Raw genomic sequence first — 25,873 nt, forward strand, 5'->3', positions numbered from 1 at the left:
TTAAGTGATAATATGATAAACCTCTAGGATATTAAAAAGTGTCACTTATAGGGGTGGCCGGTTAGCTCATTTGGTTACATCATGGTGCTAATAACACCAAGGTTGCCAGTTCCATCCCCACATGGGCCACTGTGAGCTGTGCCCTCCTTAAAAAAAAAAAAAAAAAAAAAGTCACTATAAGCAAAAATAAAATATTTTTAAAGATTTTTAGAGCTCTGTAAGTTTAAACTGGAAGAATCAATATGAAACCATTATTTTAAAATATACATTTATTTCCTGGCTCTGTTCAACTAAAAGAACATAGAAATTGTGAAAAAGAGATGGTTTACCATATACAAATGAAACAAGTAAGCAATATCATCACTGATTATATTTGGGTGGTGGGATTACAAATTTTTTCCAGATATTTTTGGACTTGTATTTCCTCTTCCCCCAAAATACTAAAATTTAATCATTTGTCCCAATAGCAATGCTATTACAGCCAAAGACTGAGTGAATCAAAATAAACTGGTTATAAACACCTCCTGATTAAACTGTATAAAAAAGGATACTTACTCTTCTTTAAGTCTTTTTTGAAGCTCATCTTTTGACAGTTTATTTTCACTGGTGTTTTTCATCATATCTTTCCGAAAACGATTGCTTATCATGTCAACCCTATAAAAAACAGAAGAGCGTACTTTAAATGACTTTTAAAGAACCAACATAAATAGTTGTTGCCTTTAGTAGTTAGAGAAAATATTTAATTGAACAATATATATATCAAGATTTATAAGACCTGAACCATCTCAGACACACATTCTCCATTTTTCCCAAAACAGCAAGGAGTCTCCAATATTTCAGATCATCCAGTTTACTCTTTGAAGAACTAATATTTCCAATTCATAATGACTTATCTAGACGTGGCTTATGCCATTCACCTAAATAAATTCTAGGTAAAACAAAGAATTAAATATATTAAAAAAAACCCAAACCTTAAAATACTATGAAGGAAGAATATAGGCAAACATTTCTCTCTCTCTGATGGACTTTTTACTGTTAAAAACAACAACAAAAAAAGGAGAAAAAATTCACAGATTTGACTATCTAAAAATTTAACTACTCTGACAACATTAACAACAAAATTAAAAGGCAAACAAAGCTGGGAGAAAATCTACAATAAATTTGACATATCAAGGTCTGAAATTCTCAGTATATAAGGAGTTGATATAGGAAGATCATTAAGAAACAGTCTCATCCTGCCATTTGTGACATGAATGAACCTGGAGGACATAATGCTAGGTGAAATATGACAGGTACAAAGGAAAAATACTGAATGATCTCACTTGTATGTGTAACCTAAAAAAAGTAAAACACATAGAAGCATAAAGTAGAATGGTGGTTACCACTGGTGGAGAAGTGGGGGAAATGGGGAGACGTTGGTCAAAAGTTACAAAGTTGCAGTTATGTAGGATGAATAAGCCTAGAGAGCTAATATACAGCCTGACTACAGTTAATAATACCGTATTGTATACTACAAATTTACTAAGAGAATAGGTTTCAGGTGCTCTCAACACAAAAAAGGTAACTATATGAGGAGACAAATATGTTAATTAGCTATGGAAATTATAGTTAATTCATACATGAACTATAACACATCCATTTAAAAATGTTTATACAGGTTTTTTTAAAGTGAGGAGAAAGGTGTGCGATATACTCATTCTTATCCAAGTACATATTGTGTGTTATTAGCTAACTTTTTTTAGCCTTTTCTCGGTTTCAGGTTCTATGCTAAGAGCTCTACATACACTATTTCGTTTAATCTCAAAAGCCTTCTGACACAATTACTATCATCATTCCCATTTTATAAACTTGTCCATGGTCAGTTAGGAACTGGTCAAATCAGGAGGCAAACGCAAGTCTAGACTGCGAAGAAGAGGAGAGGGCCAACATGTTGATAGTGGTTCTACCTCGGTGGCTGGATTAAGAATGACCTTTCCTATACTTTCCCATTATTTTTCAAATCTTCACATAATCACATATTCATAAAGAGAACTTTTTACAAAATGTGCAATATAATTTTGAAAGTATTCAGAGGGATTCTGGAAGAAAAGTTAGGCAACTTACATTTCCTCATCTTCATCTTCTTCATCCACCCAAACTGGCTTCTTTTGAGGTGGGAAATTATCTTTCGCTTCATTCTCCACTTCAGAGTCACCTGAGTCTTCCAGTGCTTGAACCTTGAGAAGACAAAACGATCTCAAGCACTGAATTTTTCACATCCAATGGTGGCAGACACACACATCTTGAAGTCAAATGGCTTGTAGAATGGTTTGCTTTTACAACCCTCTGATGAAATAGGACAGAATGCTATCACAGGAAATGCTGAAGACAGAATAGAAAATAAGATTAGAGAATGGCACCACAGGCTGAGCAGGTGAGGTAAGATGGAACAGTCAAGGAGTGAAAGTCTACATGCTCACAGGAAAACACCAAGTAAGACAAGAACAACAAAAGGAAGATGACCGATAAAGAAAGGGGGGGGGGGGGCGGGAGACCAGGAACTCCAGAAATTAAGGGACCAGAGGCAAACTAGCATCAAAAATAAAATAACATGGCCAGCCCGGTGGCTCAGGCGGTTAGAGCTCCATGCTCCTAACTCCGATGGCTGCCAGTTCGATTCCCACATGGGCAGTGGACTCTCAACCACAAAGCTGCCAGTTCAATTTCTCGAGTCACGCAAGGGATGGTGGGCTCTGCCCCCTGCAACTAAGATTGAACACGGCACCTTGAGCTGAGCTGCCGCTGAGCTCCCAGATGGCTCAGTTGGTTGGAAAGCGTCCTCTCAACCACAAGGTTGCCGGTTCGATTCCCCCAAGGGATGGTGGGCTGCGCCCCCTGCAACTAACAACGGCAACTGGACCTGGAGCAGAGCTGCGCCCTCCACAACTAAGATTGAAAGGACAACTTGAAGCTGAACAGCACCCTCCACAACTAAGATTGAAAGGACGACTTGACTTGGGAAAAAAGTCCTGGAAGTACACACTGTTCCCCAATAAATTTCTGTTCCCCTTCCCCAACAAAATCTTTAAAAATAAAATAACATAATTGAATATCATAGTTAACTCATATTTCATATTCTTAGACATACCTCTTCTCCATTTTTCTTAATCGTTCTTGATCCCCTACCTTTTCAAACTTTATACTGTACTATCAAGTCTAAATGTAGACCACAGAGTACTCCCTAAAGTGAGCTTGAGCTTTCCCAAAACCACGATAGAAATGTCCAAATGATTTCTACTTGCTGTTACCAGCCTATTATCCTTCAAAACCCAACAAATCCCACTTCATGTGGACTGTTTCTTTTCCTGACTAGGAAACTGTCACACAGTTCAGCACTTTTCCAGTAGTAGTTCTCTGATTCCCTACTAAGTTTCTGCAGCTTCATCCGTAAGCACCCAAAGGAGGTTCTGGCAATCAATCAGTTGATACTTGCTAGGTCCACGTTCATTTGCCAGACTGCATAATTCTCAGTGAGGCTTTATTTGACCATCCTAAGTAAAATGTCACAGACCTTCTCTCTACACACACTTATCTCCTTTTTCTCAAGTGCTTTAATGTTTTTCTTTTCAGGACTAGTCATTGACATACTTGAGTTTTACAGAAGTACTTATCTCCTTTATTTTCTGCCTCTGCCACTAGTACTCCAGGAGGCAGGGATTTTTGTCAATTTTTATCCACTGCTGTTTCTCCTCCAATGCCTAGAACAATGCCTGGGACTATCTTCGGAAAAATTCCAGATATATAATAAAAAGGATGAGAGAAAGTGCAAAAATTATAACAACTCAGGGTTTTTACAACCAGGAAAAGTATCTAGTACCCGATAGGCTCACAAATACTTGAAAAAACGAATACGTGGTCATTCTCAAAGATTGGCGAGTCAATCACTTGGGGAGATGTTAAAAGGCAGATTCCCAGGCCCGTGCCCACGAATTCAGATTCCACAAACGAAGTGGAACTCCTGAATCACCGCAAGGTACCGAGGCAGGCGATCGTCCGAACACAAGGAAAAAAACACTGAGTTTGAGGATAGTGGGGCTGAATCACCAAAGATGCGCATGACCCAGTTCGCTAAACAAATACGTGTTGAGCGCCTGCTGGATACTAGGCGCAGAGGCTCCCACGGGGGCGGAGAAAGGCGCGGTCTCCGCCCTCCCGAGACTTTCCGTTTGAGCCCCGTCGGCGCCCGCGTTCTCGGGCTCCCTCCCACCTGAGAGCTCCCCGGCGTCGCAGGTCGCCTAGACTCCGTCCCCGGAGGCTTGCCGCCCAGCGCGCGCCCCACCCGAGCGCGCCCAGCCCGCTCGCCGCGGACTCCCTCACCCGTGGGCCTCGCAAACGCTGCAGCAGCGCGTCCTCATTGTCCTCGACGTCGCCGAAGACCAGCTCCTCCAGGCACCGCTCCACTACTGGCTTGTCCTCCTCCAGCGTCAGGCGGTTCCGCTGCCGGAGCCGTTTCTCCTCCTCCACGGCGATTGCGATCGCAGCGGCCGCTGCTCTCGGCCGAGTCAGCGGTTTCCGCTGGGATGAAGGAGCAGCCTTTCGGGGCGGCCCGTCCGGCCCCGCTCCGGCTCTCCGATCCCGCTTCATTCGAGTCTTCTGGTTCAACCTCGTTCCGGTTCTCCGGTCCGGTCTCGTTCGGGTGCCCCGTTCAGGCGGCATCGTTAGCTTTGAGAAGAAACGCAGGTACTCACGTGGAGCCTCACTGCGCGTGCGCCGAAGCGCCTGTCTAGCCACTGTAGCTGAGGCCCCGGCGGGAGGGAAGGAGCCTGCGCAGCCTGCTAGCACGTGACCAACACTCTTTTTCCCTACGTAACGCCCACTCCCCTCACGAGCCCCTCCCCGTATGGGAGTTCCTCCGGGAGGACCAATCTTCCGGGTGGAAGGGGAGGCGGCGTGACTGGAGTGGAAAATTTTTTCCAACACAACTTAGCAGCTTCAACTGATTGAAAGGAGCACAAGAAAGCCAGAGTATAAACTAAGATGACTGAATGAAACTTCTCTTTCTCCTGACTTTTTGACCACTCGACTTAACACGAGCCTCAATTGCCTTTTCCACCCCTCCGTCTTGGTACGGCCCTTGGAGTACGGAGCCTGCAGAGGGTCCCACGCTGGAAGAGAGAGAGGAGGGTATGTAGGGAAGTGGGCCAATCGGGGCGCGGGTCACGGCGCAGGCGCGCTGGGGAGGGAGGGCTATGCTAATGTTGTTGATATCCTGGGGCCACCCGAGTTAAAGGGGGGAAATCCGGGGGCTGCCGCAGCCGCCACCGGTCTGGGCCCAGCCAGGGCACCCCTGTAGTCGCCGTAGTCCCGGGGAGAGGCGCCTGACCCCAGCCCGGGGAGAGGGCGCCGCCGGCCCGGGGAGCACGGACAACCCCTACCCATGAGGCCCTGATGGAAAACACAAAGGATCTGGTGAGAGCCTAGCGCGGCAGCCGCTTTGTGTACCAGGTGGGGGGGACGCTTGCAGCTCCCCGACCCTAGGAAGTCCTGCAGCTCCTTGACCCGGCTCCCAGGCCTGTTTCTCCATCCCACGCCCCCTCAACCTCCGGAGCTCCCCTCCCCCTACCGGCCGTTAAACGATCCAGGGGGTTCCCCTCCCCCCACCCCCTCAGCCCCGCTCTCCTCGGGGTTCTCTCTACACTTTTCTCTATCTGGAACAAAAATTTTAAAAGAAAGTTTTCCTCTGCGTCCCGCCCCCTCCCCCTTCAGCTCTGGCTGTAGAAGAAGTCTGGGTTTGAGACTTTCCCTTTTTCAGCCGCCCAGGGTGGGAGAGTGGAGTCCTCACTTCCCCCAGGGAGGCCTAGTTGTAGTACTTTGTGGAGGAAGGCGCCGGGCCGCTTTAGGGCGAGTGCCGCGAGGCCTTTCGCACGTGGAGGTGGAAATATTGAAAGGGGGCGGGGTGGGCACATGTGGGAGGGAGAGGTGGGAGTGGTGTTTGCGAAGCAGCCGCCTGGGCCGCTGTAGTTTACAAGGGTTCTAGGTCCGTGGGCTTCTATGACGAGTGTGTTCTCTTTTGTGAAATAAGAATCCTAACATTTCAGAGTCGGAAGAGACATTAGAGGTCATCACAGCAGCCGTCCCCTCTGCAGCTTCTCTGACAACTGGTAGGTAGCCTGGCCTTTGCTTAAACTCCTGCAAACACGAGCGATCGCTGCTAGCCAGGAAAGCCTGCTCTGTTTTTCAGTTGTCCTGATTGTTTGCCTCCCCTTAACAGACCCTGCAGTCTCTTCATGTCCTGGTTACGCTGCTCCCTTTTTTACTTCTCAAATTTTCTCTCACATCCTCCTCACTCACCCACCCACCGCTCACTGGCCTATATTTTGTGTGCCAGGAAAGAACGTCAGGGAAGTGGAGGGAGGAGGGTTTGCGAGCTAGTGAGGTCCTTGCTGAAGACTTTGCGGGGTCAAGTTTCAAAAGTGGTGGCTTATGTGTCTAAGAAGGATTGATATTTTACTACTGAAAGCTTGGAAAGTATGGTTTGGGGATTTCGTGCCTGTGCTCTCTCGCTAGTGCATCTCTTTGAAATTTCAGCAGCATCTCTGTAGTTCTGTCTCAGAGCACCTTTGCTCGTTGCCTAAAGCGCTTTCCCTAAGGATGCGCCTAAAACTGCTTCTTGGGGGTAGTACTGACGCTATTAGAGGGATGATCGGAAGAAACCCCCCTTCCTCCTTTTGACCTGCGTTTTCCTTCAAAGCTGGTCTTCCTTTTCAGGGCCTCTCTTTCACAGTGCTTTCATTTCTTTCTAGTTTTTTCCAAGTCTTTTATGAGCTTTGAAACTTTTGCAACACTTTAATATTTGCTTAGTTTGCGATATTTTTTGTGCTTTTTACATTAATATGTGCCAGTATTTATCGGTTGGTAGTTGAGAGAGTTCAGTTTCTACTATTGTCTGTCACTTAGTGTTTTTCTATTGTTCTCCTTCATTTGGTGAGCTTTACTGCCTCCAAAAGTATGATAGTTTTGTTGGCATGAGAATCTTGGGGGCACATGTTTTCCTCTTCCTACTATGGTGAAGTGGGAGTCCAGACATAACAGGGAAAATGTAGAAGTAATGAATCCGATCTAAAAGCCAGGGAATAAATTTCACTTTAAACTCCCAGTCCCGTTTAAAATGTTAGAGCACAGACATTTTTTCTCTCTCCCCCTTTTATGACTTAGAGACTGTTGTTCTGCTCCAGTGTGCTTAAACTATATTTTTTTTCATTTGTTTACCTCAACACTAGAGAGTGTTTAGAAAGAAAACAGCTTTTTTTGCACTGCCTCCTCTGAATAACAAATAGTTTCTATTTATATAGAACCCATACTCAAGGCTTCTGGATGCCTTGCAAATTATGGCAAAAACTGTCTTGAATAAGTATCTGTTCATAAGTATCTTATTTGGGCCATGTTTTTTAACCATTTAATTTATAATTTTATACAAACTTTGACATACAGTATTTCCTATAAATCTAGTCACTAGAATTTAACATGGCAATGGATTCTAGATACTGAAAAGAAATAATATAGATGTAAAAGTCTGTCTTTAAAGTTGTAAGTAAAGTTTTAATATGGAGCTCCAAGTTACTTCCTGCTTGCTTTAAACATGAACTGTCATGACTTAAGTTGACTGACTTTGGAGTCGTTTGCATTCTAAACATACTAGACAGGAACAACTGGTTTTATTTTTAAAGAACACGGTGCTGTATTTTTTATGGCTGGCTATATGTTGACCTAATTAGTGTCTAAACCTTCCTAGATGCTTCTAGTCCTTCAATTACATTGGAAGTTAGCAATTTAAATGGTTTTAAAACATAACATAGTAGTCAAAAGAAGGTAAAACTATAGCTTAGAAGTGAAAACAACATATTAATATCATAAATACTGAACCACTAAATTACTATAAGCCCAGAGTACAGTGGTTTGAGTGACCACATTCTAAAATTAGAAAAGTTGCTATTCTTTTGGTTGCTCCTTGTTCTCAGCTTTTCATTTTTAAAATGTTTACTAAATAAGATTTAGCCTTTTCACATTGTAATTTAAAGGTGAGCCAGTTGAAGTATCTCATTAGTTTCAGGATTTCAAATCCTAGAGAAAGATTAAAAACATCAGGACAGTAGAAGAGGAAGGACTTAAAATGGTTAAAACAAGCTAAGATATATCTCCTCTAATACCAGGGTATTCCTAAGTGTCAAAGACTAGTTTTACTTTTATGTAAATTGATTTAGATTTAATCGTAATTATTTTCATAAACCTTTTTTTATTAGGATTTTTTCCCCCAGAAATTCAGAATTGCTCTTGTTGCTTTTCTGGAACCCACAAGCAAGGGTGGAAAGAAAATAATTCTATCTGAATAAACCCTGAGTTTAGGTGGGATAAAGTGATTTAGTAAGAGGGGCACTGGCAGACTAGGTTTGGAGTTTCAGTTTTGCCACTAACCAGCTTCGTGGCACTTGATGAACAAGATCCTGTGCCTCAGTTGTGTTATCCTCACAGTTGAAGAGTTGGTTTAGAATCAGTGTTATCCAATAAAACTTGCTACAGTGATGGAAATGCCCTATATCTGTGCTGTCCAATGTGGTAGTCACTGGCCACGTGTGGCTGCTGAGCACTTAAAAGGCAGTAGCTAATGTGACTGAGGAACCCAATTTTTTAATGTAAGTTGCCACATGTCTATCATATTGAACATACAGATATATAACTGTATTTTCCAAGCTTAGCTAATAACTAGAATCACCTTTTAGGGTTCTTGTGAAAATATAAAACCTCTCTCCTGTAAGCTGTTGTTCAGGAGGTCTGTAGTGGAGCCTGGAAATCTATTTTTAATGCATGTCCCAAAAAGATTTTTATTACATTGGTTAGGGAAACACTGCATTAGAAGATTTGTGAGCTCCCTTCTAGTTCTCACTTTAGAATTGATAACCTAGCGTAGTAGAAATGAGCTTTGGACATAGTTGGCAAACTGCCTGGGCTCTAACTCTGCCACCTCCTGACCTGTGATCTTCGGCAGTTGCCTAATCTCTTTGAACTTCATTTTCCTCATCTAAAATATGGACTGAGCATCAGCCCTGCCTCCCTTCCTCCCTAGGTTTCTGGAAACCTCCAATCAGATGTGCTGACCACTGTATATGAAAATGCAAGCTGCTATAAACAGTAATTTAAATGTTATGCTATCTTCCCAGAACCCCTTTTCCTTTTTCCCTTTTCATTATGTTATCCAATTCCTACTTCGTTCTTTTAGAACTGGTTTTATACAGTACTGCTTAATTAATTTAGTAATTTCTTGTCCTTCGACATTTGGCCATAGTTTTCAGTCTAGTTGTAGGGCATGCATATTAAATCCAGCACTTTTTTGAATTTCTGGGGCTTAGCATAATGATTTGTATATATTGCTCATTTAAATACTGGATAATAACATCTATTACTTTACTTTTAGACTTCAAAACTTTAATTAGCTAGTTTCCAATTACACACCAGAGAAATAACCCCCTGTGTACACATACATGTTTAACCCTATTTTAATTGTTTAATTATTAATACCCTATAGTTACTACTGTTCAGTGGTTATATATCTTTTGAGCAACCAACTCCAAATATATTTATAAAAGATAAACACCAAGGGAATATCATCATTTTACATTAATATTTTTAGGTCGTACCAAATTAGCATGGCGCTGAATATCCTGTTTAACTTGGTTTTGCTATATTAACATTAATAAATGATATTGTTTGATTGCTCAAAATACATTTGTACTACAGCTTTAGTATGAATTCTGTTATTTGAGGCTGAATTGATAGCTGATAATGATCTTAAGGACCCTCTTGGCTATTGTGTTTCAGACTTAATTTTGACATGGTCATCTTTTTTTAATTAGCTTTTCAGGTTCATACTTAAGGATTCATAGCTTTCTTCTGAAGAACTGAAAGCCCATTCATGTGAATTACTTATTTTATCATACATCCTTCCTGTGTGGTAAGTGGTATTTTCCTTATTTAGAAGACAGGGAAACTGAGACCCAAGTAATTGTTATATCCAAAGTCATAAGTGGTAGAACCAAACCCAAAGAGGCAAAAGTTTGTATTTCTTATAGATCAAAGAATAGCTTCCTTTTGCTCACTGTTGCTTTAAATCTTAGAATATTATGTAATGTATTGACCTCCCCTATCATTCCCTGGGTAGTTTTCAGTCTCTCTAGGTGGTTAATTTAGGATATCATTGCTTTCCATGTCCTCCGGATTGTATCATTGGTTTGAATTTAGTCTTTCTTTCACATTGAATTTACAGGAAACAAAAACCCAATAATCCCAAATACTTACCATTTATTTTCCTGCTAATAGTAAGCTTAGAAAGAATGAAGGCATTTCTCTTTAGGCCAGTGAATTGTATCAATATGCCAAATTGCTTTCTGTCCTATGTTGGAATGAGGAAGACACCAGTAAGAGCTAAACAGCTCTCTGGCTCCTACTAAGTCTAGTCATCATACATTATCTATTAATTCTTATATTGAACTTTGTGAGTTCACACATACAACTTTCCAATTTTAGGATTTAGAAAACTTAGATGACTAAATAGGAAACTTTGAAAATTATATGGGCCACCCTGTTGATTTGGATAATGGAGAGTTAACTTTTGATGAGTTTATTCATATCGAATTTATGCTATTATTATTTGGTTGCATATAAATACTTATATGTATTTGCATTTAGAATTTCAAATATTTTCTATAAAATTACTCTTAGAAAAGTTTATAGTTTTCTGGAACTTTTGGTTGATTATACCAACAAATTCATGGCTATACCTTTTAATTCCTTTGTAGATTTTATAGGGAGGAAGGTTCATCAAGGTGACAATTACAGTACAGAAATGAAATTTGCTGTGATTTGTGACTCCTTACATTTTGTCACTATAAGAGCCTGTGTTTTATTTTTCATTACAGAAAAATTACACATTTGCTGTTTAAAAATAGAAAATGAAAAATATAGAAAAATTGTAATCAGTTTCCCATCCCATTTTCACCCTGTTAGGAGTTTATCTATTCCTTCTAGAATCTTTCTAAACGCATGTATAAACAAATAAAGGTATATCAATCTGTGCACATATCAGCATATATTATTTAATAAAAAGTGAGTCAAGCTATTCATATTTTACAATTTTTCATTCAGTGTTTTACCTATTGCTAATCATTCTGCTGATGGTTAGATCGCCTCCAATTTTTCACTATTACATTATTGCTGCTGCAAGAAACATCCTTCCACATAGGTTCTCGTGTCCTGTGAGTATCTCTGAAGGACAGATTCCTAAAAGTGGAGTTACCTGGTCAAAACGCATACTTTTTTTTTTTTTTTTAGGTTTTCATAAGTAATGGCAAAGGGCCTTCCAAAAAGATGGCATAAATTTACCTTCCTACATAAATTTGCCAATTTCAGATATCATCAATCTCAATTTTTATCAGCTTAAGGAATTTTTTAAAGGTGATTTATACTTTATAAAATTTAACTTTTTTATAATATGCATGTACTTGATAGTACAGTGTTAAACAGTGATGTAAGTAATGCTGAAAATGTATCCCTTGCAGCAATCATTTTCTCTTCCCAATTCAGCTTTCATGAGAGAACTACTTTTCATTCTTTTAGCCTTTTCCTCTAGTATCTATCTAAATATTAGGCTTCTGCTACTCAGGGCATGAATTTTAGATGTTACCTTTTGACTTTCTCTGTGATGGATGAGGTGTTACCATATGTGCCCAAATATTAGGCGAGGTTTCCCCACCTGCAATCATTCCGTCACATTATATTCAAGTCCTTAGTCATCTAACATGATTTTTCAGTTTTTATTGTGAAGAGCAAAGTATTCAAAAAGGCACATTACCTGGAAGAGTTTTATTTGATCCTTCTAAGCTTGCAGAAGTTAGCCAACAGAACTATAATTTAAAAAAAAGAGAAAGAAGGTTAAAATTTAACATAGATTTAAGATTATTCCCGTGATTCATATTGTTAGTGTTCACTTTAGCTGTATGACCTTGGGCAAGTAGTTTGGCCTGTTTCAGCTTTGGCTTCCTCATCTGTAAAATGTGAATAATAATACTTGTAAGGATTAAATACATCACTACACATTAAGTGCTTAGACTATGCTTAGTACATACTGTGCCTATAAATATTAGTTGTATTAATAGTCATGAGACCTTTTACAAATCACTAGCAGAAATAATCCTGTAAGAGGTTATTATGGAATTTACAAATAAACTCCAATAGGGCAAAATGTGTTTCTGTTAGATGAAAATGAAGACTAACTCTGGAAAACAGATACAAAAAGTAAATCTAATGATGACAGGTGAAGTGTTTCAGAAAATGGCAAAAGTAATATTTCTAAAATAATATATTCTAATATACAACTTAAAATATGTATGTGTAGACTTCTAGGTCTGGCCTGATCCAGTTTTCCCACCTACCTTCCTATAAACCTGTAAAACCATCAAAGAGCACGTATAAATCACACACCACCCATGCCTTCACATTATTAAGAAACAGATTAGCACAACCTTCAAATTACGTATAAGTAGAGAAATCAGATTCCAAAAGCTCCTTTTGCCCATTCCTGTGGATGTGAAGAATGAGAGGGAAGGCTTAACAGGTTTACTGGAAGAGTTCAGAGGCATGGAAGACTCATATGAAGCACATTGTGAATCAGCGCATTTCAGCTAGTGGGGAAAAAAAACACGTTGAATCAGAAATAGGAAACCAAGAGCAGAAAGGAACAAAAAATAGGAAGATATTAGAGTAGATTAAATTCAGAAAAGAAGAAAAAAATCATCAGAAATGAAGACTGTAAGGTTGTCACTGAACAGAAGATTCAAATGTGAACATAATAAAAGACATTGAAGAAAAGAAAGAAAATGAGACTGAAATTAGACTTTTTTTTTTAACTTGACATTTGAAATAAAAGGTGGGTCCAAAAAATGTAATGTGTATAATTGTCCCTCAAGAGGAAAAAAAATAAGGTTATAATTATCTTCCAAGAAAACTTTCTAGAAATATAAAGTCTGAATCTGTATGTCAAAAGTTCATACCAGGATATAACTCTAGGATATATCCTAATAAAGCTGTACAACTTTAAAGATACAGAAAAATTTCCAGGGTCTCTAGGCAAAAAGATGAAGTGACTTACAAGGGTGCCAAAAAAATGTATATGTAGTTTAAGAAAGGAAAAAACTATTAAAATTATAATAGTCAATAGATGAGTATGTTTGACTTCTGCAATTACAAGAGGTGCTCAAAGTGGTTACCATGAGTATCCAGACACTTCTGAATACGGTGAACTACTGCTTGAGCAACGTTGACCAAAGTGTCCTCTTGTATACATATTTTTGGCACCCTCAGTACTGCTACCAGATTTCTCAAAAGCAACATACAAAACAAGACAGCAGTGGAGCAGCATGTGGAAAGAAAATGCTAACCAATGATTTTATATTCAGTCAGTTTTCCTTCAAGTGTCGAGACTATAGAAAAACAGTTTTGAACATGCCAAGGGAATACTGTCTAACTAGCCCTTCCTGAGGAAACTATTAGGGGCTGAGCTTCATCTGGAAGACATGTCAGGGAAATTTTCTGCAAAAAAGACTGACAGTATTTCATAAACTTTTCAAGCTAAGATTAAAATGAAGAGTAGGGACATAGGTAGAATAATATATAAATATTACATGTTCTGACAGTAGAAAGAATGCAACTGAAAAATTAGCTGAGGGAAAAGGGAAGGAAAAGCTAGAATAAGATTGATGATATAGTTTAGCTATTATGAGTGATTCAGAGGATATCATCTGAAACTGAAAGAAAAGATTAGATAACAGATACCTGGTACTGTAAAAGATACAGGCCTACCTCGTTTTATTGTGCTTCGCTTTATTGCACTTAACAGATTGTGCATTTTTTACAAGTTGAAGGTTTGTGGCACCCCTGCATCGAGCAAGTCTTATCAGTGCCATTTTTCCAACAACATTTGCTCACTTTGTGTCTCCACATTTTCGTAATTCTTGCAATATTTTAAACTTTATTATTACGTTATGGTGATCTCTGATCAGTAATTTTTGACAGTACTATTGTAATTGTTTTGGGGTGCCACAAACTGCACGCACATAAGATGGCAAATTTAATTGGTAAGTGTTGTGTGTGTTCTGACTGCCCCACTGACTGCCGTTTGCCATCTCTCTCCCTCTCCTCTGGCCATCCTATTCCCTGAGACAACAATATTGAAATTAGGCCCCTTAATAACCCTACAGTGGCCTCTGTTCAAGTGAAAGAAAGAGGTGCACATCTCACTTAAATCAAAAGCTAAAAATGGGTAAGCATAATGAGGAGGGCATGTCAAAAGCTAGGCTTCTTGTACCAATTAGCCAGGTGGTTAATGTAAAGGAGAAATTCTTGAAATTAAAAGTGCTACTCCAGTGAACACACGAATGATAAAGCCTTACTGCTTTTACGGAGAAAAATTTAGTGGTCTGGATAACAGGTCAAACCAGCTCAAAATCTTTAAGCCAAAGCCTAATCCAGAGCAAGGTCCTAACACTCTTCAGTTCTGTGAAGGCTGAGATTGGTGAGGAAGCTGCCAAAGTTTCAAGCCAGCCCAGGTTGGTTCCTGAGGTTTAAGGAAAGAAGCCATCTCCATAACATAAAAGTGCAAGGTGAAGCAGCAAGTTGCCCAGAAGATCCAGCTAAGATAATTAATGAAGATGGCTACACTAAACAGATTTTCAGTAAAGATGAAGTAACCTTATTTTGGAAGAAGATGCCATCTAGGAGTTTCATAGTTGGAGAAGAGGAGTCAGTGCCTGGCTTCAAAGTTTCAGAGGACCGGCTGACTCTCTTGTCAGGGGCTAATGCAGCTTGTGACTTTAAGTTGAAGCCAGTGCTCATGTATCATTTTGAAAATCCTAGGACCCTTACAAAGTATGCTCTGCCTGTGCTCCGTAAATGGAACAACAAAGCGTGGGTGACAGCACATCTGTTTACAACATGGTTTACTGAATATTTTAAGCTCACTATTGAGACCTACTACTCAGAAAAATAGATTCCTTTCAAAAGATTACTGCTCATTGACAATGCACCTGGTCACACAAGAGCTGTTATGGAGATTTACACTGAGATTAATGTTGTTTTCATGCCTACTGTAACAACACATCTGTTTTGCAGCCCACAGACCAAGGAGTAATTTTGACTTTCAAGTCTTATTATTTAAGAATACATTTGAGGGGGTGGCCCGTTAGCTCAGTTGGTTGGAGCGTGGTGCTAATAACACCAGGGTTGCTGGTTCGATCCCTGCATGGGCCACTGTGAGCTGCGTCCTCCTTAAAAAAATACACATTTGAGAGGGTTGCTAGATGGGCGGGGGAGGGGGGGTGAGGGGATTGGAGGGCAGTCGGTGACCACAGGATGGCCACGGGGTTTGAAAATTAATCTGGGGAACGTAATTTAGTGGTTACCAGAGGGTAAGGGGGTTGGGGGGGTGGGAGATGAGGGTAAGGGAGATCAAATATATGGTGATGGAAGGAGAACTGACTCTGGGTGGTGAACACACAATGTAATTTATAGATGATGTGATACAGAATTGCACACCTGAAATCTATGTAATTTTACTAACAATTGTCACCCCAATAAATTTAAAAAATAATAAAATATATATATATATAAAAATATATATATATACATTTGATAAGGCTATAGCTGCCATAGATAGTCATTCCTCTAATGGATCTGGGCAAAGTAAATTGTAAACCTTCTGGAAAGGATCATCATTTCTAGATGCCATTATGAACATTTGTGTTTCATGGAAGGTGGTCCAAAAAATCAACATTAACAGGAATTTGAAAGCAGTTGATTCCAACCCTCATGGATGACTTTGATGGGTTCAAGATTTCAGTGGAGGAAGTAGCTGCAGATGTGGTGGAAATAGCAAGAGAACTAGGTTTATAAGCGGACCCTAAAGATGTGACTGAATTACTGCCATCTCATGATAAAACTTGAACATATAAGGAGTTGCTTCTTATGGATGAGCAAAGAAAGTGGTTTCTTGAAATGGAATCTACTCCTGGTGACGATGGCTATGAAGATTGTTGAAATGACAACAAATAGACAAACCACTACCTAGTTTAATCAATGGAGAAAAGAGAAAGCTCAAATGTACAAAATAAGAAATGATGGGGGAAATGACGTGATACAGAGGAAACTGAGAAAATCATATGCAACTATTTTGCACAGCTCTGTAAATAAATTTGAAAACCTAGATGAAGTGGATAATTTCTTAGGAAATACAGTTGAAGAAAATTGAAATTAAAAAAAACAATAAATTTAGATAATTTCTGTAGAAGAAATGGAGAAACTTATCAAGGAGCTACCCCTCAAAACATCAGGCCCAGTTATTTCACAAGTGATTCTGCAAATTTTAGAAACCAGATATTCCCAGTGCTGCGTGAATTATTTTAGAATATAGACAATGACAAATTTTCTAATTATTTTTATGAAGCAAGAGTAATAGTTTTTTAATAAAGGTAGTACAAAAAATGAAAATTACATACAAATATTTATGAATATCAATATGAGAAAATACTGATAAATTTTAGTACATAAATTCTTTTTTTCCCTTCTTCCACCTCCCCCCACCCACTCCAGTTCAAACCGTTGTTTCTCAGTCTAGTTGTGTAGGGCACATCTCCCTGGCCCACGCTGGTATTAGGAGCCTTGCGCACCCCCCTCTGAGGCAGTCGGTCACCAGTGGGTTCGCCGCTCACAGCAGCTCATGGCAGCTCTCACAGGCCGCCGGCCGCTCCTGGCAGCACCCGGCAGCCCACAGCAGCCCAGCTCCAGGGAGAGCCGTTGTTCACAATCTTAGCTGTAGAGGGCGCAGCTCACTGGCCCCTGTGGGAATCAAATGGGCGACCCCAGCGTTAGGAGCACGGCAGGCCAACCACCTGAGCCACCGGGCTGGCCCTAGATAAAGTTTTTAATTGCATGGCAAAATAATCCATAAGCAAAATCAAAATTTGCCATATATTACAAAGAGTAAATTTAGGTTAAATTCCTAAATGTGAAGAACTTTAAAATAAAAACATGTAAAAGATTAAAAATCCTAAAGATAAAAAGGGCAAAAGATAACAGACAAATCCCACACATACACAAAAGAGATACAAGAATGGCTTAATGTAAAACTATACTGAGCACATCTTGGTTTTTAATACCAGTCCCCACTGAAACGGACAAGAGCTCCTTGGCGAGATGGTTGATTTCAGGGCTGGAGCAGCATAGGTATAAAATGACCCTGGAATATCTTGATATTCCGGAAAGTAAGACAGTACTCAGAAATTGAAGGGAGCATGTCAAAATGTCACAGGAACCTATTCAAGGGCGTCCTAGTAGCCAAATCTGAGATAATGTGAGCTTCAAAATAATTAAGGACAGTAATGAGTTATAAACCATTGGGGTAACAAAAACCGGGAGTTAATGAATTCATAGTAACAGCGAATAGGTAGGTAAGTAGATAAGTAAATACATAAAAAGGATGATGGGAGAAATCCCTACTGACTGTTAAAAGAATATTAGAATTTGAAAATCATTGTGCAGCTGTCATAGTAATGTTTGGTTTTGCAGGAGTTACTGAATGCTAAATTTAGGGATGGGATGGGGTGGGATTTCAATGAGAAACAATATGTGTTTTAAAGTCTGTCCCCAAGATTGCTTATTAGTTGTAAGGAGAAATACGGTAAGTATACATGGAAAAACTATACAACATCTTAACAGGGATCAAAAGTAACGTCACCATGAGGGGCAGATAGGCATAGTGTGCCTCTGGATGCAATATTCTGAGGGTACATCACTTATGTAGTAGTCTGGAGATATGTAACCTGAACCCAATGAGGAAACATCAGATGAACCTCAAATGAGAAACATTTTATTAAAAGGGGAGGAGGAAGCCTACATTCTTCAAAAATAATCTTCTTGATTAAAGGAAACTAAGTAGACAAATACATGTGATACTGGACTGAAAGGAAGAAATGCTATAAAGAACATTATTGGTCCATTGATTATGGGTGATAAATTAAGGGAAAATACATTAATGTTAAATTTCCTGAAACTGATAATTATGCTGTAGCTATGAGAGAATGTTTTTATTCTTAGGAAATGCACACTGAATTCTGGGGGCGTAAAAAGACATGACATATGCAACTTAAAAAACATCAGTATGTTTAGAGAGAAAATTAAAACAAATGGGGCTAAATGTGAGTAATGGGTGAATCTGAGTAGAGTACACAGGATTCTTTGTTCTATTCTTCCATCTTTTCTGGAAGTTTGAAGTTATTTCCAAGTAGAAAGTTTAAAAACAAAAAAAAAGAAAAACTACTTTTTCATCCTTCATACTGTCAGAAGGAAATCAAACACTGAGGCTGTGGGGAAACCAATACTCACTCTTGCTGATGCAAATAGAAAATGGTAAAATTTTTATGGAGGGGAATTTGGCAATATCTAACAAGTTACATACACATTCACCTTTCTGTCCAGAGATCCCACTTCTGAAAATATACCCTGAAGGTATACCTCAAGTAATTTTAAAAAGGGTGTGTGTGTGTGTGTGTGTGTGTGTGTGTGTGTGTGTGTGTTTATGTGCATAAGTTTGTTCATTACAACAATACCTGTAATTGCAAAATATTGAAAACTACTAAGTGTCCAAATAAATAGATTGTTTGAGGGGCTGCCGGTTAGCTCAGTTGGTTAGAGCGTGAGCTCTTAACAACAGGGTTGCTGGTCTGATCCCCACATGGGCCACTGAGCTGCGCCCTCCACAACTAGATTGAAAGAACTACTTGACTTGGAGCTGATGGGTCCTAGAGAAAAACACAAATAAATAAAAAAAAGGAGAGAGATTGTTTGAATAAACATACAATGGAGAGTACTGTGCAGCTGAAAAAAATGAGGAAGATGTCTGTGCACTGAAATGGAATGATTTCCAGGATATATTTCTAAATTAATAAAAGCAAAGGATGGAGGAATTTTTAGGGTGTGGTCTTTTGTGTAAGAAAGAAGAGGAAAGAAACAAATATACCTATTTACCTTTTCAAAACTTACACAGAAGAAGGATGAACCAGAAAGCAGTCAAGTTTGTTACCCACCACCTACCTACAAGGGTGGGTGATAAGGCAAGGAAGGAAATAACATTTCTCCAAGTTGTAATTTTTTGTATAGTTCTTTACACGTGTATTTGAAAGCAGGGTGGTTTTTTAGGTAGTCTCCAAAAATGAAATTCATTCAATAAGGATGGTAGGGGAGACTGAAAACCAAAAGCAAACCAAACCTGATTTATTTCAAATCAATAACATAACCACTTTGATGGAAGGAGAAATAATTAGTCCATGTAACTTTTTAAACTCCATACTCTGTCCCTCAGGTTTGGGAGAAGGGACTACAAAGAAAGTCTGAACTCCCATTTGTTTTGGGGTTTTTTTGTAACAGTATGGATGTTGTGCTTCTGAAACTATTTAAATGTGTAAAAAGGTTAAGCAAATTAGTTAATGTTAATTTTGTGGGAGCCAGGGTTTTCACTGTGGAAAAAGACAAATACAGATGTGGGAACATGAGGAAAGGCCCAATGGGATGGATTGAAATTGGAGGTAAAAGTGTAAACTCATGATTTTCTAAAATAAAATACACGTGTGTACATATGTGTATCCATATGTTTCAGTTCCATCCACTGAAGGGCCCAGAGGCAAAGAGATACCCCAGTAGCAGTGAGTACACGGAGCAGCTAGATCTTCGTTTCTAATACCATTCCCCACTAAAAGGAACCGAGGCTCTTCAGAGAAGTGGTTGATTCCAGGGCTAGAACAGGAAAATGAATATAAGATAAGCCTGGAGTATCTTCTTACATCAGAAAGTGAGGGCTTGCTCAAAATATGATATGGGCATCAGCTTGATGGGGCTCCCACTGGCCAAATTTGGGACAGTTTGAGCCCCAAATAAGAACAGTAATGAATTATATAAGCCATTGAAAAGCAGGAATCAATGAACTGGTGGTACCTGTAGTAGAGAAAAGAGGTATCTTCCGTACAGAATGATGTCACCTGATGAATATGGAAGGAATTCTGGGGTTGGAAAATTAAAAATTGGGCAAGAATAATCATTAGATTAAATCTGGAGTGGAATTTTGTTGAGCAGAATATTTGCATGGTCTTTAAATGTCTCCCTGTAGATTGCTTGTTGAAAGAGGGAAAATGGAAAGGAGAACCAGACCACACCTAGACCAGGTTTTCAAACTTATCACCAGTAAGAGGCATTGGACATCATGTAATCTGGATTTGCTACCTGAGAAAGAGTATCAGTTAACATAGCATTTCAACTGGGGATCTACAGCCTGAATCTAATCATGAGAAAACCTTGAATAAACACAAAATAAAGTTTTTATTTTAGAAAAGAAGAGGAAATCTGTGTGGAAGTATTCCAAGTAATTTGTATAAGGCTTTCAACTACAAATTAGTTTCTTTATCTATGCAGGTTATTATAGTTGTTTACCTGTTCAGGTAATCTATTTCTTTATGAGTGAGGTTTGGTTTTGTGTCCTTCAAGGAATTTGTCTATTTCATCTAAGTCGTCAAATTTATTAGCACACTAAATGTTAGCTAATATTCTTACTTTTTGATATCTGTAGAATCTAGTGATATTACCTCTGTAGAATCTAGTGATATTACCTCATTCATAATACTGGAAAATTTGTGTCTTAATCTCTGATTTGAGGTTTATCAATCTTATTGCTCTTCTCAAAGAACCAGCTTATGCTTTCATTTATTTTGTGGTGTTTTTTTTTTTCATTGATTTTCACTTGGAGCTTTAAGTATAGATTTTCTGGTGTGCTTTTTTCCTTTAAAAGTTTGAAGGTGGGGGTGGCCGGTTGGCCCAGTTGGTTAGAGCGCAGTGCTCATAACACCAAGTTTGCCAGTTCGATTCCCACATGAGCCAGTGAGCTGCGCCATCCACAACTAGATTGAAAACAACGACTTGACTTGAAGATGGTGGGTCCTGGAAAAACACTCTGTTCTCCAATCTTCCCCAATAAAAATTAAAAAAAAAAAAAGTTTGGGTTACTGCATGGGAAAGTAAGGGGCGGCAACGGGCAATGGGGCTGAGCCTAGTTCCTTGCGCAAGCCGACCGCCAGGAAGATCAGAGTGCAGTGGCTGGAAGCTGGTGGGGCACGGCCTCGATGTTCCATATTGAGGGCTTTGCACCCCAGCTGGACCCCGAGGAGATGAAACGGAAGATGCGCGAAGATGTGATCTCCTCCATACGGAACTTCCTTATCTACGTGGCCCTGCTGCGAGTCACTCCTTTTATCTTAAAGAAATTGGACAGCATATAAAGATTGGACATCACATGTGAATGCGTGATATGAAGAACCTGGTTCCAGTTTCTACTCTGCAAATGAATAGGCCCAGAAAGATGTAAGAGACTCTTTGACTGAATGGACATAAAACTTCTACTTGTTAAGAACAAGTTTGGCTCTGGTAACTGACCTTCACAGCTAAAATATAAATTAATTGGGAAGTATGAAAGATGTTTTATGACCGTAGTATGCCCTTAATACCTGTGATATTCAGCCTCCATGAATTTTGGTGTAATTGTAAATAATGTCAAACTCCATTTTCTAGCAAATATTAATTATACAAGGGAATTATGTCTGAAAAAAAAAGTTTGAAGGCATTACTTTTATTAATCTTGCTGTTGAGAGAAGCCCACTGATATCCAGATCCCTTCTCTCTGTGTGGCCTACATAGCATTTCTCTTGAAGCTTTTATATCTTTATTGTCAGAGTTTTGTAATTTTTATTATGATGTACCTTGGTATACTTTTTTTTTTTTAAGTCATTGAGTTGGGCTTGCATGGTCTCAATATAGAAACTCTGTGTTTTGATCCTGGAATTTTTTTTTCTTTGTATTTTTTTTCTTCCTTTATATAACTTTTTCCGATCTGCTTTGTCTTTCTTCAGTATCTCTAGTCTTTGGATTTTGGATCTTCTGGATTTAACTCTTTTTTACTGTCTAGCTTTTTGTCTCATGTATACACACACGCTTTTTGAAAGATTTCCTTCATTTTACTATCCATTTGTTGAATTTATTATTTTGCCTTTTCTGTTTTTAAATTCCACCGTCTATCTTGTTCACTCATATTCTTTTATCTCTAAAGAATTAATTTCATTTTTTAAAGTTTTCCTTTGTTCCGTGGATTGCTTCTGTTTCCTATAGATTCTTTCTTCCTGAAGATTTGTCTTAGTCTTTCATATTCTTCGAGGCCTTTCTCAACTGATTGGTGGTCCTTGCCCATCTGCTCATATTTAATGGTTAGTTACTAAGCAGCTGATTGGACTGCATCAGTGCCTGAGTTGGACTTGTTGACTAGTGAGATTCATTGTGGTAATTGGTTGCTTTTTAAGTCTTCTCCTTGGTGTTCTGCAATTTTTCTGTGATCTGTTTAAATGTGGATATCTTTTTGTTGTGCTTAACGTGTTGCAATTCTCTGTAAATTTGTGTTTTCATTATGTCTGCAAAATTCTCAGTATCTCATTCAACATTGCTTTTCTCCATTCTCTCCTTTGAGAATTCTTATTAGACATTTATTAGATCGTTACATTCTGCGCTCTTTTAATCTCTTATTTTCTGTACTTCTGTTTTTCTTTTCTTTGGGTATTTTCTTAATGTTTATCTTCCATTTCCCAATTCTTTTTTAGTCATGTCTAATCTGTTCATCCTATCTATTGAGGTGTTTGTTTTTTTAATTACAGTGGTTATATTTTTTATTTACAGAAGTTAGTATGTTTGTTTTCGAATCTGCCAAATGGCTTTTTATTCCTTTGCTCATTTTTCAATGACATTTTCATTTCTTCTTAATCAGTTCTTGTATGGTTATTTTATATTCTGTCTGTGGCAGTTCCAGTGTCTAACTTTGGGATTCCTAATCTATTTCTGCTGACAGTGTGCAGTAATGGATTGCTTATCGTGTGTTTGATATTTGATTGCATCAAGTATCATATTTGATAAAATCTGTGCGAATGCTGCAAGGCCTGAATTGTAGGTGATTATTTTCTGAGATAATTTAGGATTGCTTTTGCTGGATATCCAAGGGCAGTAGTATCCTGGAACCACTTTGATTTCTTGACCGGGGGATTTCCTGACCATATAGGACCATCTAGGGGTAGGGTAAATTATGACCTCAGACATACTCAGGAGGGCAGGCCTGTGATTATGAAATCCCAGAGAAGCATTTCCACCCAGAACATGGGCAGACAAGGCTCCCTTGTTAGGTCCCCTTTGCAGTTAGATTTTTTTTCCCCATTCACCCTTTCATTGAAGTTGCAGCCCCCTTAGGGGTTTTGGCCTGATGCAGGAGTTTCCAGTTAAGTTAAATTTTACATACCTATGTATATGTATACACACACACACACACACACTTTTTTTCACTAGTATTCTATCCTAATCTAATCTACGAAAAAATAGTTAGGGAACAACATTCCCCAAGTAGAATACAGCTTCTCAACTATGTGTATGGAATATGTGTATGTCAAGGTATTCATTCCTGCAGTACTTGGGACCATCAGAGGCCTCAGGCTGGGGGCGTCCAGGGGCTTGTTCATAAACCTTGTGTTGTATAATCATTTTCTGTGTGTGAGGACGGTGGAAGAGGTCAGAGAATTGCTCTGGAACATTAGTCCTTAAAGATGCTTTGGGAAAGCCTGCATACTCTATATCCCTCTTTATCATAATGTTCATAAGTATATTAAAAGCTTAAAGAGGGCTTGAAGTAAGGAAAATTTCCCCAATGTATCTGACCATAGTACCTTTTTTTTTTTGGACACAAAAGTTTTTTTTAAATATTTCTTTGGGGGAGGGGACGCTGCACTTCTAGCCAATTAAGAGAAATATTTTTAACACTACAGAGGTCTTTTATTTTTTTACACCTGTCATGTCATGAATTCATAGAGAATGGGTCCCAGCTGCTCAGGCTCCTTTCCATTGGTTCTCGCAAAATGTGCTTCTCTGGATGGGGCAGGCTGGCATTTCAGTTGAACCCAGGTACCTTTCTCTCTGGCTTCCTTCTTTTTCTGATCATTTTCCTTCACCCATCTCAGGAAGCTATCTCGGCTCTTAGAATGCTTAATATGCTCAATACGAACATTAACTCTCTCGGCAAGAATCTTGCCCTTAACTTGTTTGTTTACAACAGTGCCAATCGCATGCTGAGTACATTGTAGACCCTTCCCATTTTGCCATGGTGACATTTGTGGGGCATTCCTTTTTGAACAGTGTCCATTCCCTTGATGTCTACAATATCACTTTTCTTGTAGATTTGCATGTATGTGGCCAAAGGAACAACTCCATATTTTCTAAAAGGCCTAGAGGACATACAGCGGGTGTCTGTCCTCTTTTCCTTTGTGTTGGTCATTTTGATGAATTACCGAGTCACCACATCCCAGTGAGTCAGCCTCGTTTTTCTCAAACCTGGTCCATGCAGGGCTGCGGAAAAGCAGTCTGTTTCACAGCCCCTAGCACACCATTCCTAGTCTGGATGGCCATAACTCCACCACCCAAGTCATTGGGTCCCAGACAGTCTACACAGTCTCAGTAGGGCCGCAGTGCATGGTCTCAGCGGCCAAAGGGTTAGAACTCAAGGCCATGGAACACAGTCGAATGAGAGTCGCCATGCACATGGCCTACCTGGAACATGATAGTACTTTTTTTTTTAATGTTAATTGCCTATGATTATTGAAACCACGATATTCATAATCACTGACCTCCTGAAATTTCAGAGTTATATACTCTGAGAAGTAGAGTTAGAATAGATATTTTGACATTGGAGGGTCAATAAGTATGTATTAGCTGCCAACCGAGCTGACTTTAAAGTGGACAAGCTTATATGAAAACTAGGAGTATAAAAGATCATCTCTACATGGTGGTGGGCTGTGTGAATTTATTAGATCTTAGAATTGTAGCCAGTGTTACGTTAACTATAACTGTGGTAAATATTTCATAATGTTTTTCCATTGCCCTCAAAGGGAAAAAAAAATCAATTCTTTCCCCTGGCCTTCAAGGGCCCTTGACATGTGGCACTACACCCTCCAACCTCACCTCCCACAACTCTCACACTGGGCCCCAGCCACAGTGGCCTTTCAACGTGCCAAGTATATTCCAGCTTGAGAGCCTTTGCCTTGCTCTTTCCTTTGCTTAGAACATTCCAGCACCAGATATTTAAATGACTGCCTGTGTTGTCCTCATGCAGGGTCTTGCCTCACCACTGCATCTCAGTTGACTACCCCTACCATAGTTACTCTGTCATCACATGGCCTTGCTGAATGTCTCCCGCCAGGAGACTACAACCTTTGTGAGAACCGTGCAACTTGACTGCTCTGTACACCACCTTATCTTTAGCCTCTGTCACTATGAGACACACACATGCTTGACAGTTGTAGAATGTTGTATGAATAAGGCAAGAATCTCACAGCTTGCCCAAGTTCACAGCTAATAATAGATGGCAATGCTAAGTCTCAAATCTCGGTCAGTCAAAATTCTGTGTTCCCAGCGCCACACTTGACCTAAACAAGGACTGTCCCTTTCCCTGCCACCTTAGCAGTTCAAAATGTGGTTAGCCTCGTCTTTTGGAATTGCCTGCAGAGTTCTATTTATTCTTTTGAAATCTCCGGTGGTAGTAGATTTTGATTCTTTGAAGACACATTTGATTTGTAGAAATACCCAAAAGTTATTCAGAACCAAATCTGCCAAATAAGATGGATAATCAAGCTAGTGAAAACGGTTGGGGGAGATGGAGGAATAAGTCTAAAGT

The 25,873-nt window shown here is 39.4% G+C and overlaps 3 protein-coding genes and 1 non-coding gene across 12 annotated transcripts in view; 3 read left to right on the forward strand and 1 right to left on the reverse strand.

The window, feature by feature from the left end:
* Positions 1 to 4,841, reverse strand: part of UTP18 (UTP18 small subunit processome component) — a 31,595-nt gene extending 26,754 nt beyond the window's left edge. The window contains exons 1-3 of the mRNA XM_033091207.1: positions 4,357 to 4,841; positions 2,104 to 2,216; positions 556 to 654 (exon numbers count right to left, since the gene is read on the reverse strand). Coding sequence (XP_032947098.1) covers positions 556 to 654; positions 2,104 to 2,216; positions 4,357 to 4,695 — 551 coding nt within the window. The 5' untranslated portion in view covers positions 4,696 to 4,841. The remainder of the gene's footprint in view (positions 1 to 555; positions 655 to 2,103; positions 2,217 to 4,356) is intronic.
* Positions 4,842 to 4,899: 58 nt separating this feature from the next.
* The window catches only part of MBTD1 (mbt domain containing 1), a 57,451-nt gene continuing 36,477 nt past the window's right edge, over positions 4,900 to 25,873 (forward strand). For 5 of the 9 annotated variants that reach the window (XR_004421372.1, XM_033091198.1, XM_033091203.1 and 2 more), the window contains exons 1-3: positions 5,215 to 5,448; positions 6,078 to 6,140; positions 9,888 to 9,985. The gene's annotated coding sequence lies outside the window, so the exon portion shown is untranslated. Of the gene's footprint in view, positions 5,164 to 5,214; positions 5,449 to 6,077; positions 6,141 to 9,887; positions 9,986 to 25,873 lie in introns of those variants that run through there. The other 4 variants (XM_033091200.1, XM_033091206.1, XM_033091199.1 and 1 more) reach the window with 3 other exon arrangements.
* TRNAI-AAU (transfer RNA isoleucine (anticodon AAU)) lies at positions 15,260 to 15,333 on the forward strand. The gene has a single exon. It is a non-coding gene; the product is annotated as a tRNA-Ile (tRNA).
* LOC117013769 (mitochondrial import receptor subunit TOM5 homolog) lies at positions 21,094 to 21,656 on the forward strand. The gene has a single exon (XM_033091211.1). It carries the CDS (start codon positions 21,246 to 21,248, stop codon positions 21,399 to 21,401), a length of 156 nt encoding a protein of 51 aa, XP_032947102.1. The 5' UTR covers positions 21,094 to 21,245; the 3' UTR covers positions 21,402 to 21,656.

The sequence above is a fragment of the Rhinolophus ferrumequinum genome, chromosome 21 (assembly GCF_004115265.2).
Source record: "Rhinolophus ferrumequinum isolate MPI-CBG mRhiFer1 chromosome 21, mRhiFer1_v1.p, whole genome shotgun sequence".
Taxonomy (NCBI): Eukaryota; Metazoa; Chordata; class Mammalia; order Chiroptera; family Rhinolophidae; genus Rhinolophus; species Rhinolophus ferrumequinum.

Bases quoted from the DNA above. Each gene is read 5' to 3' on its own strand.
- LOC117013769 (XM_033091211.1), top strand. From the start codon at position 21,246: ATGTTCCATATTGAGGGCTTTGCACCCCAGCTGGACCCCGAGGAGATG.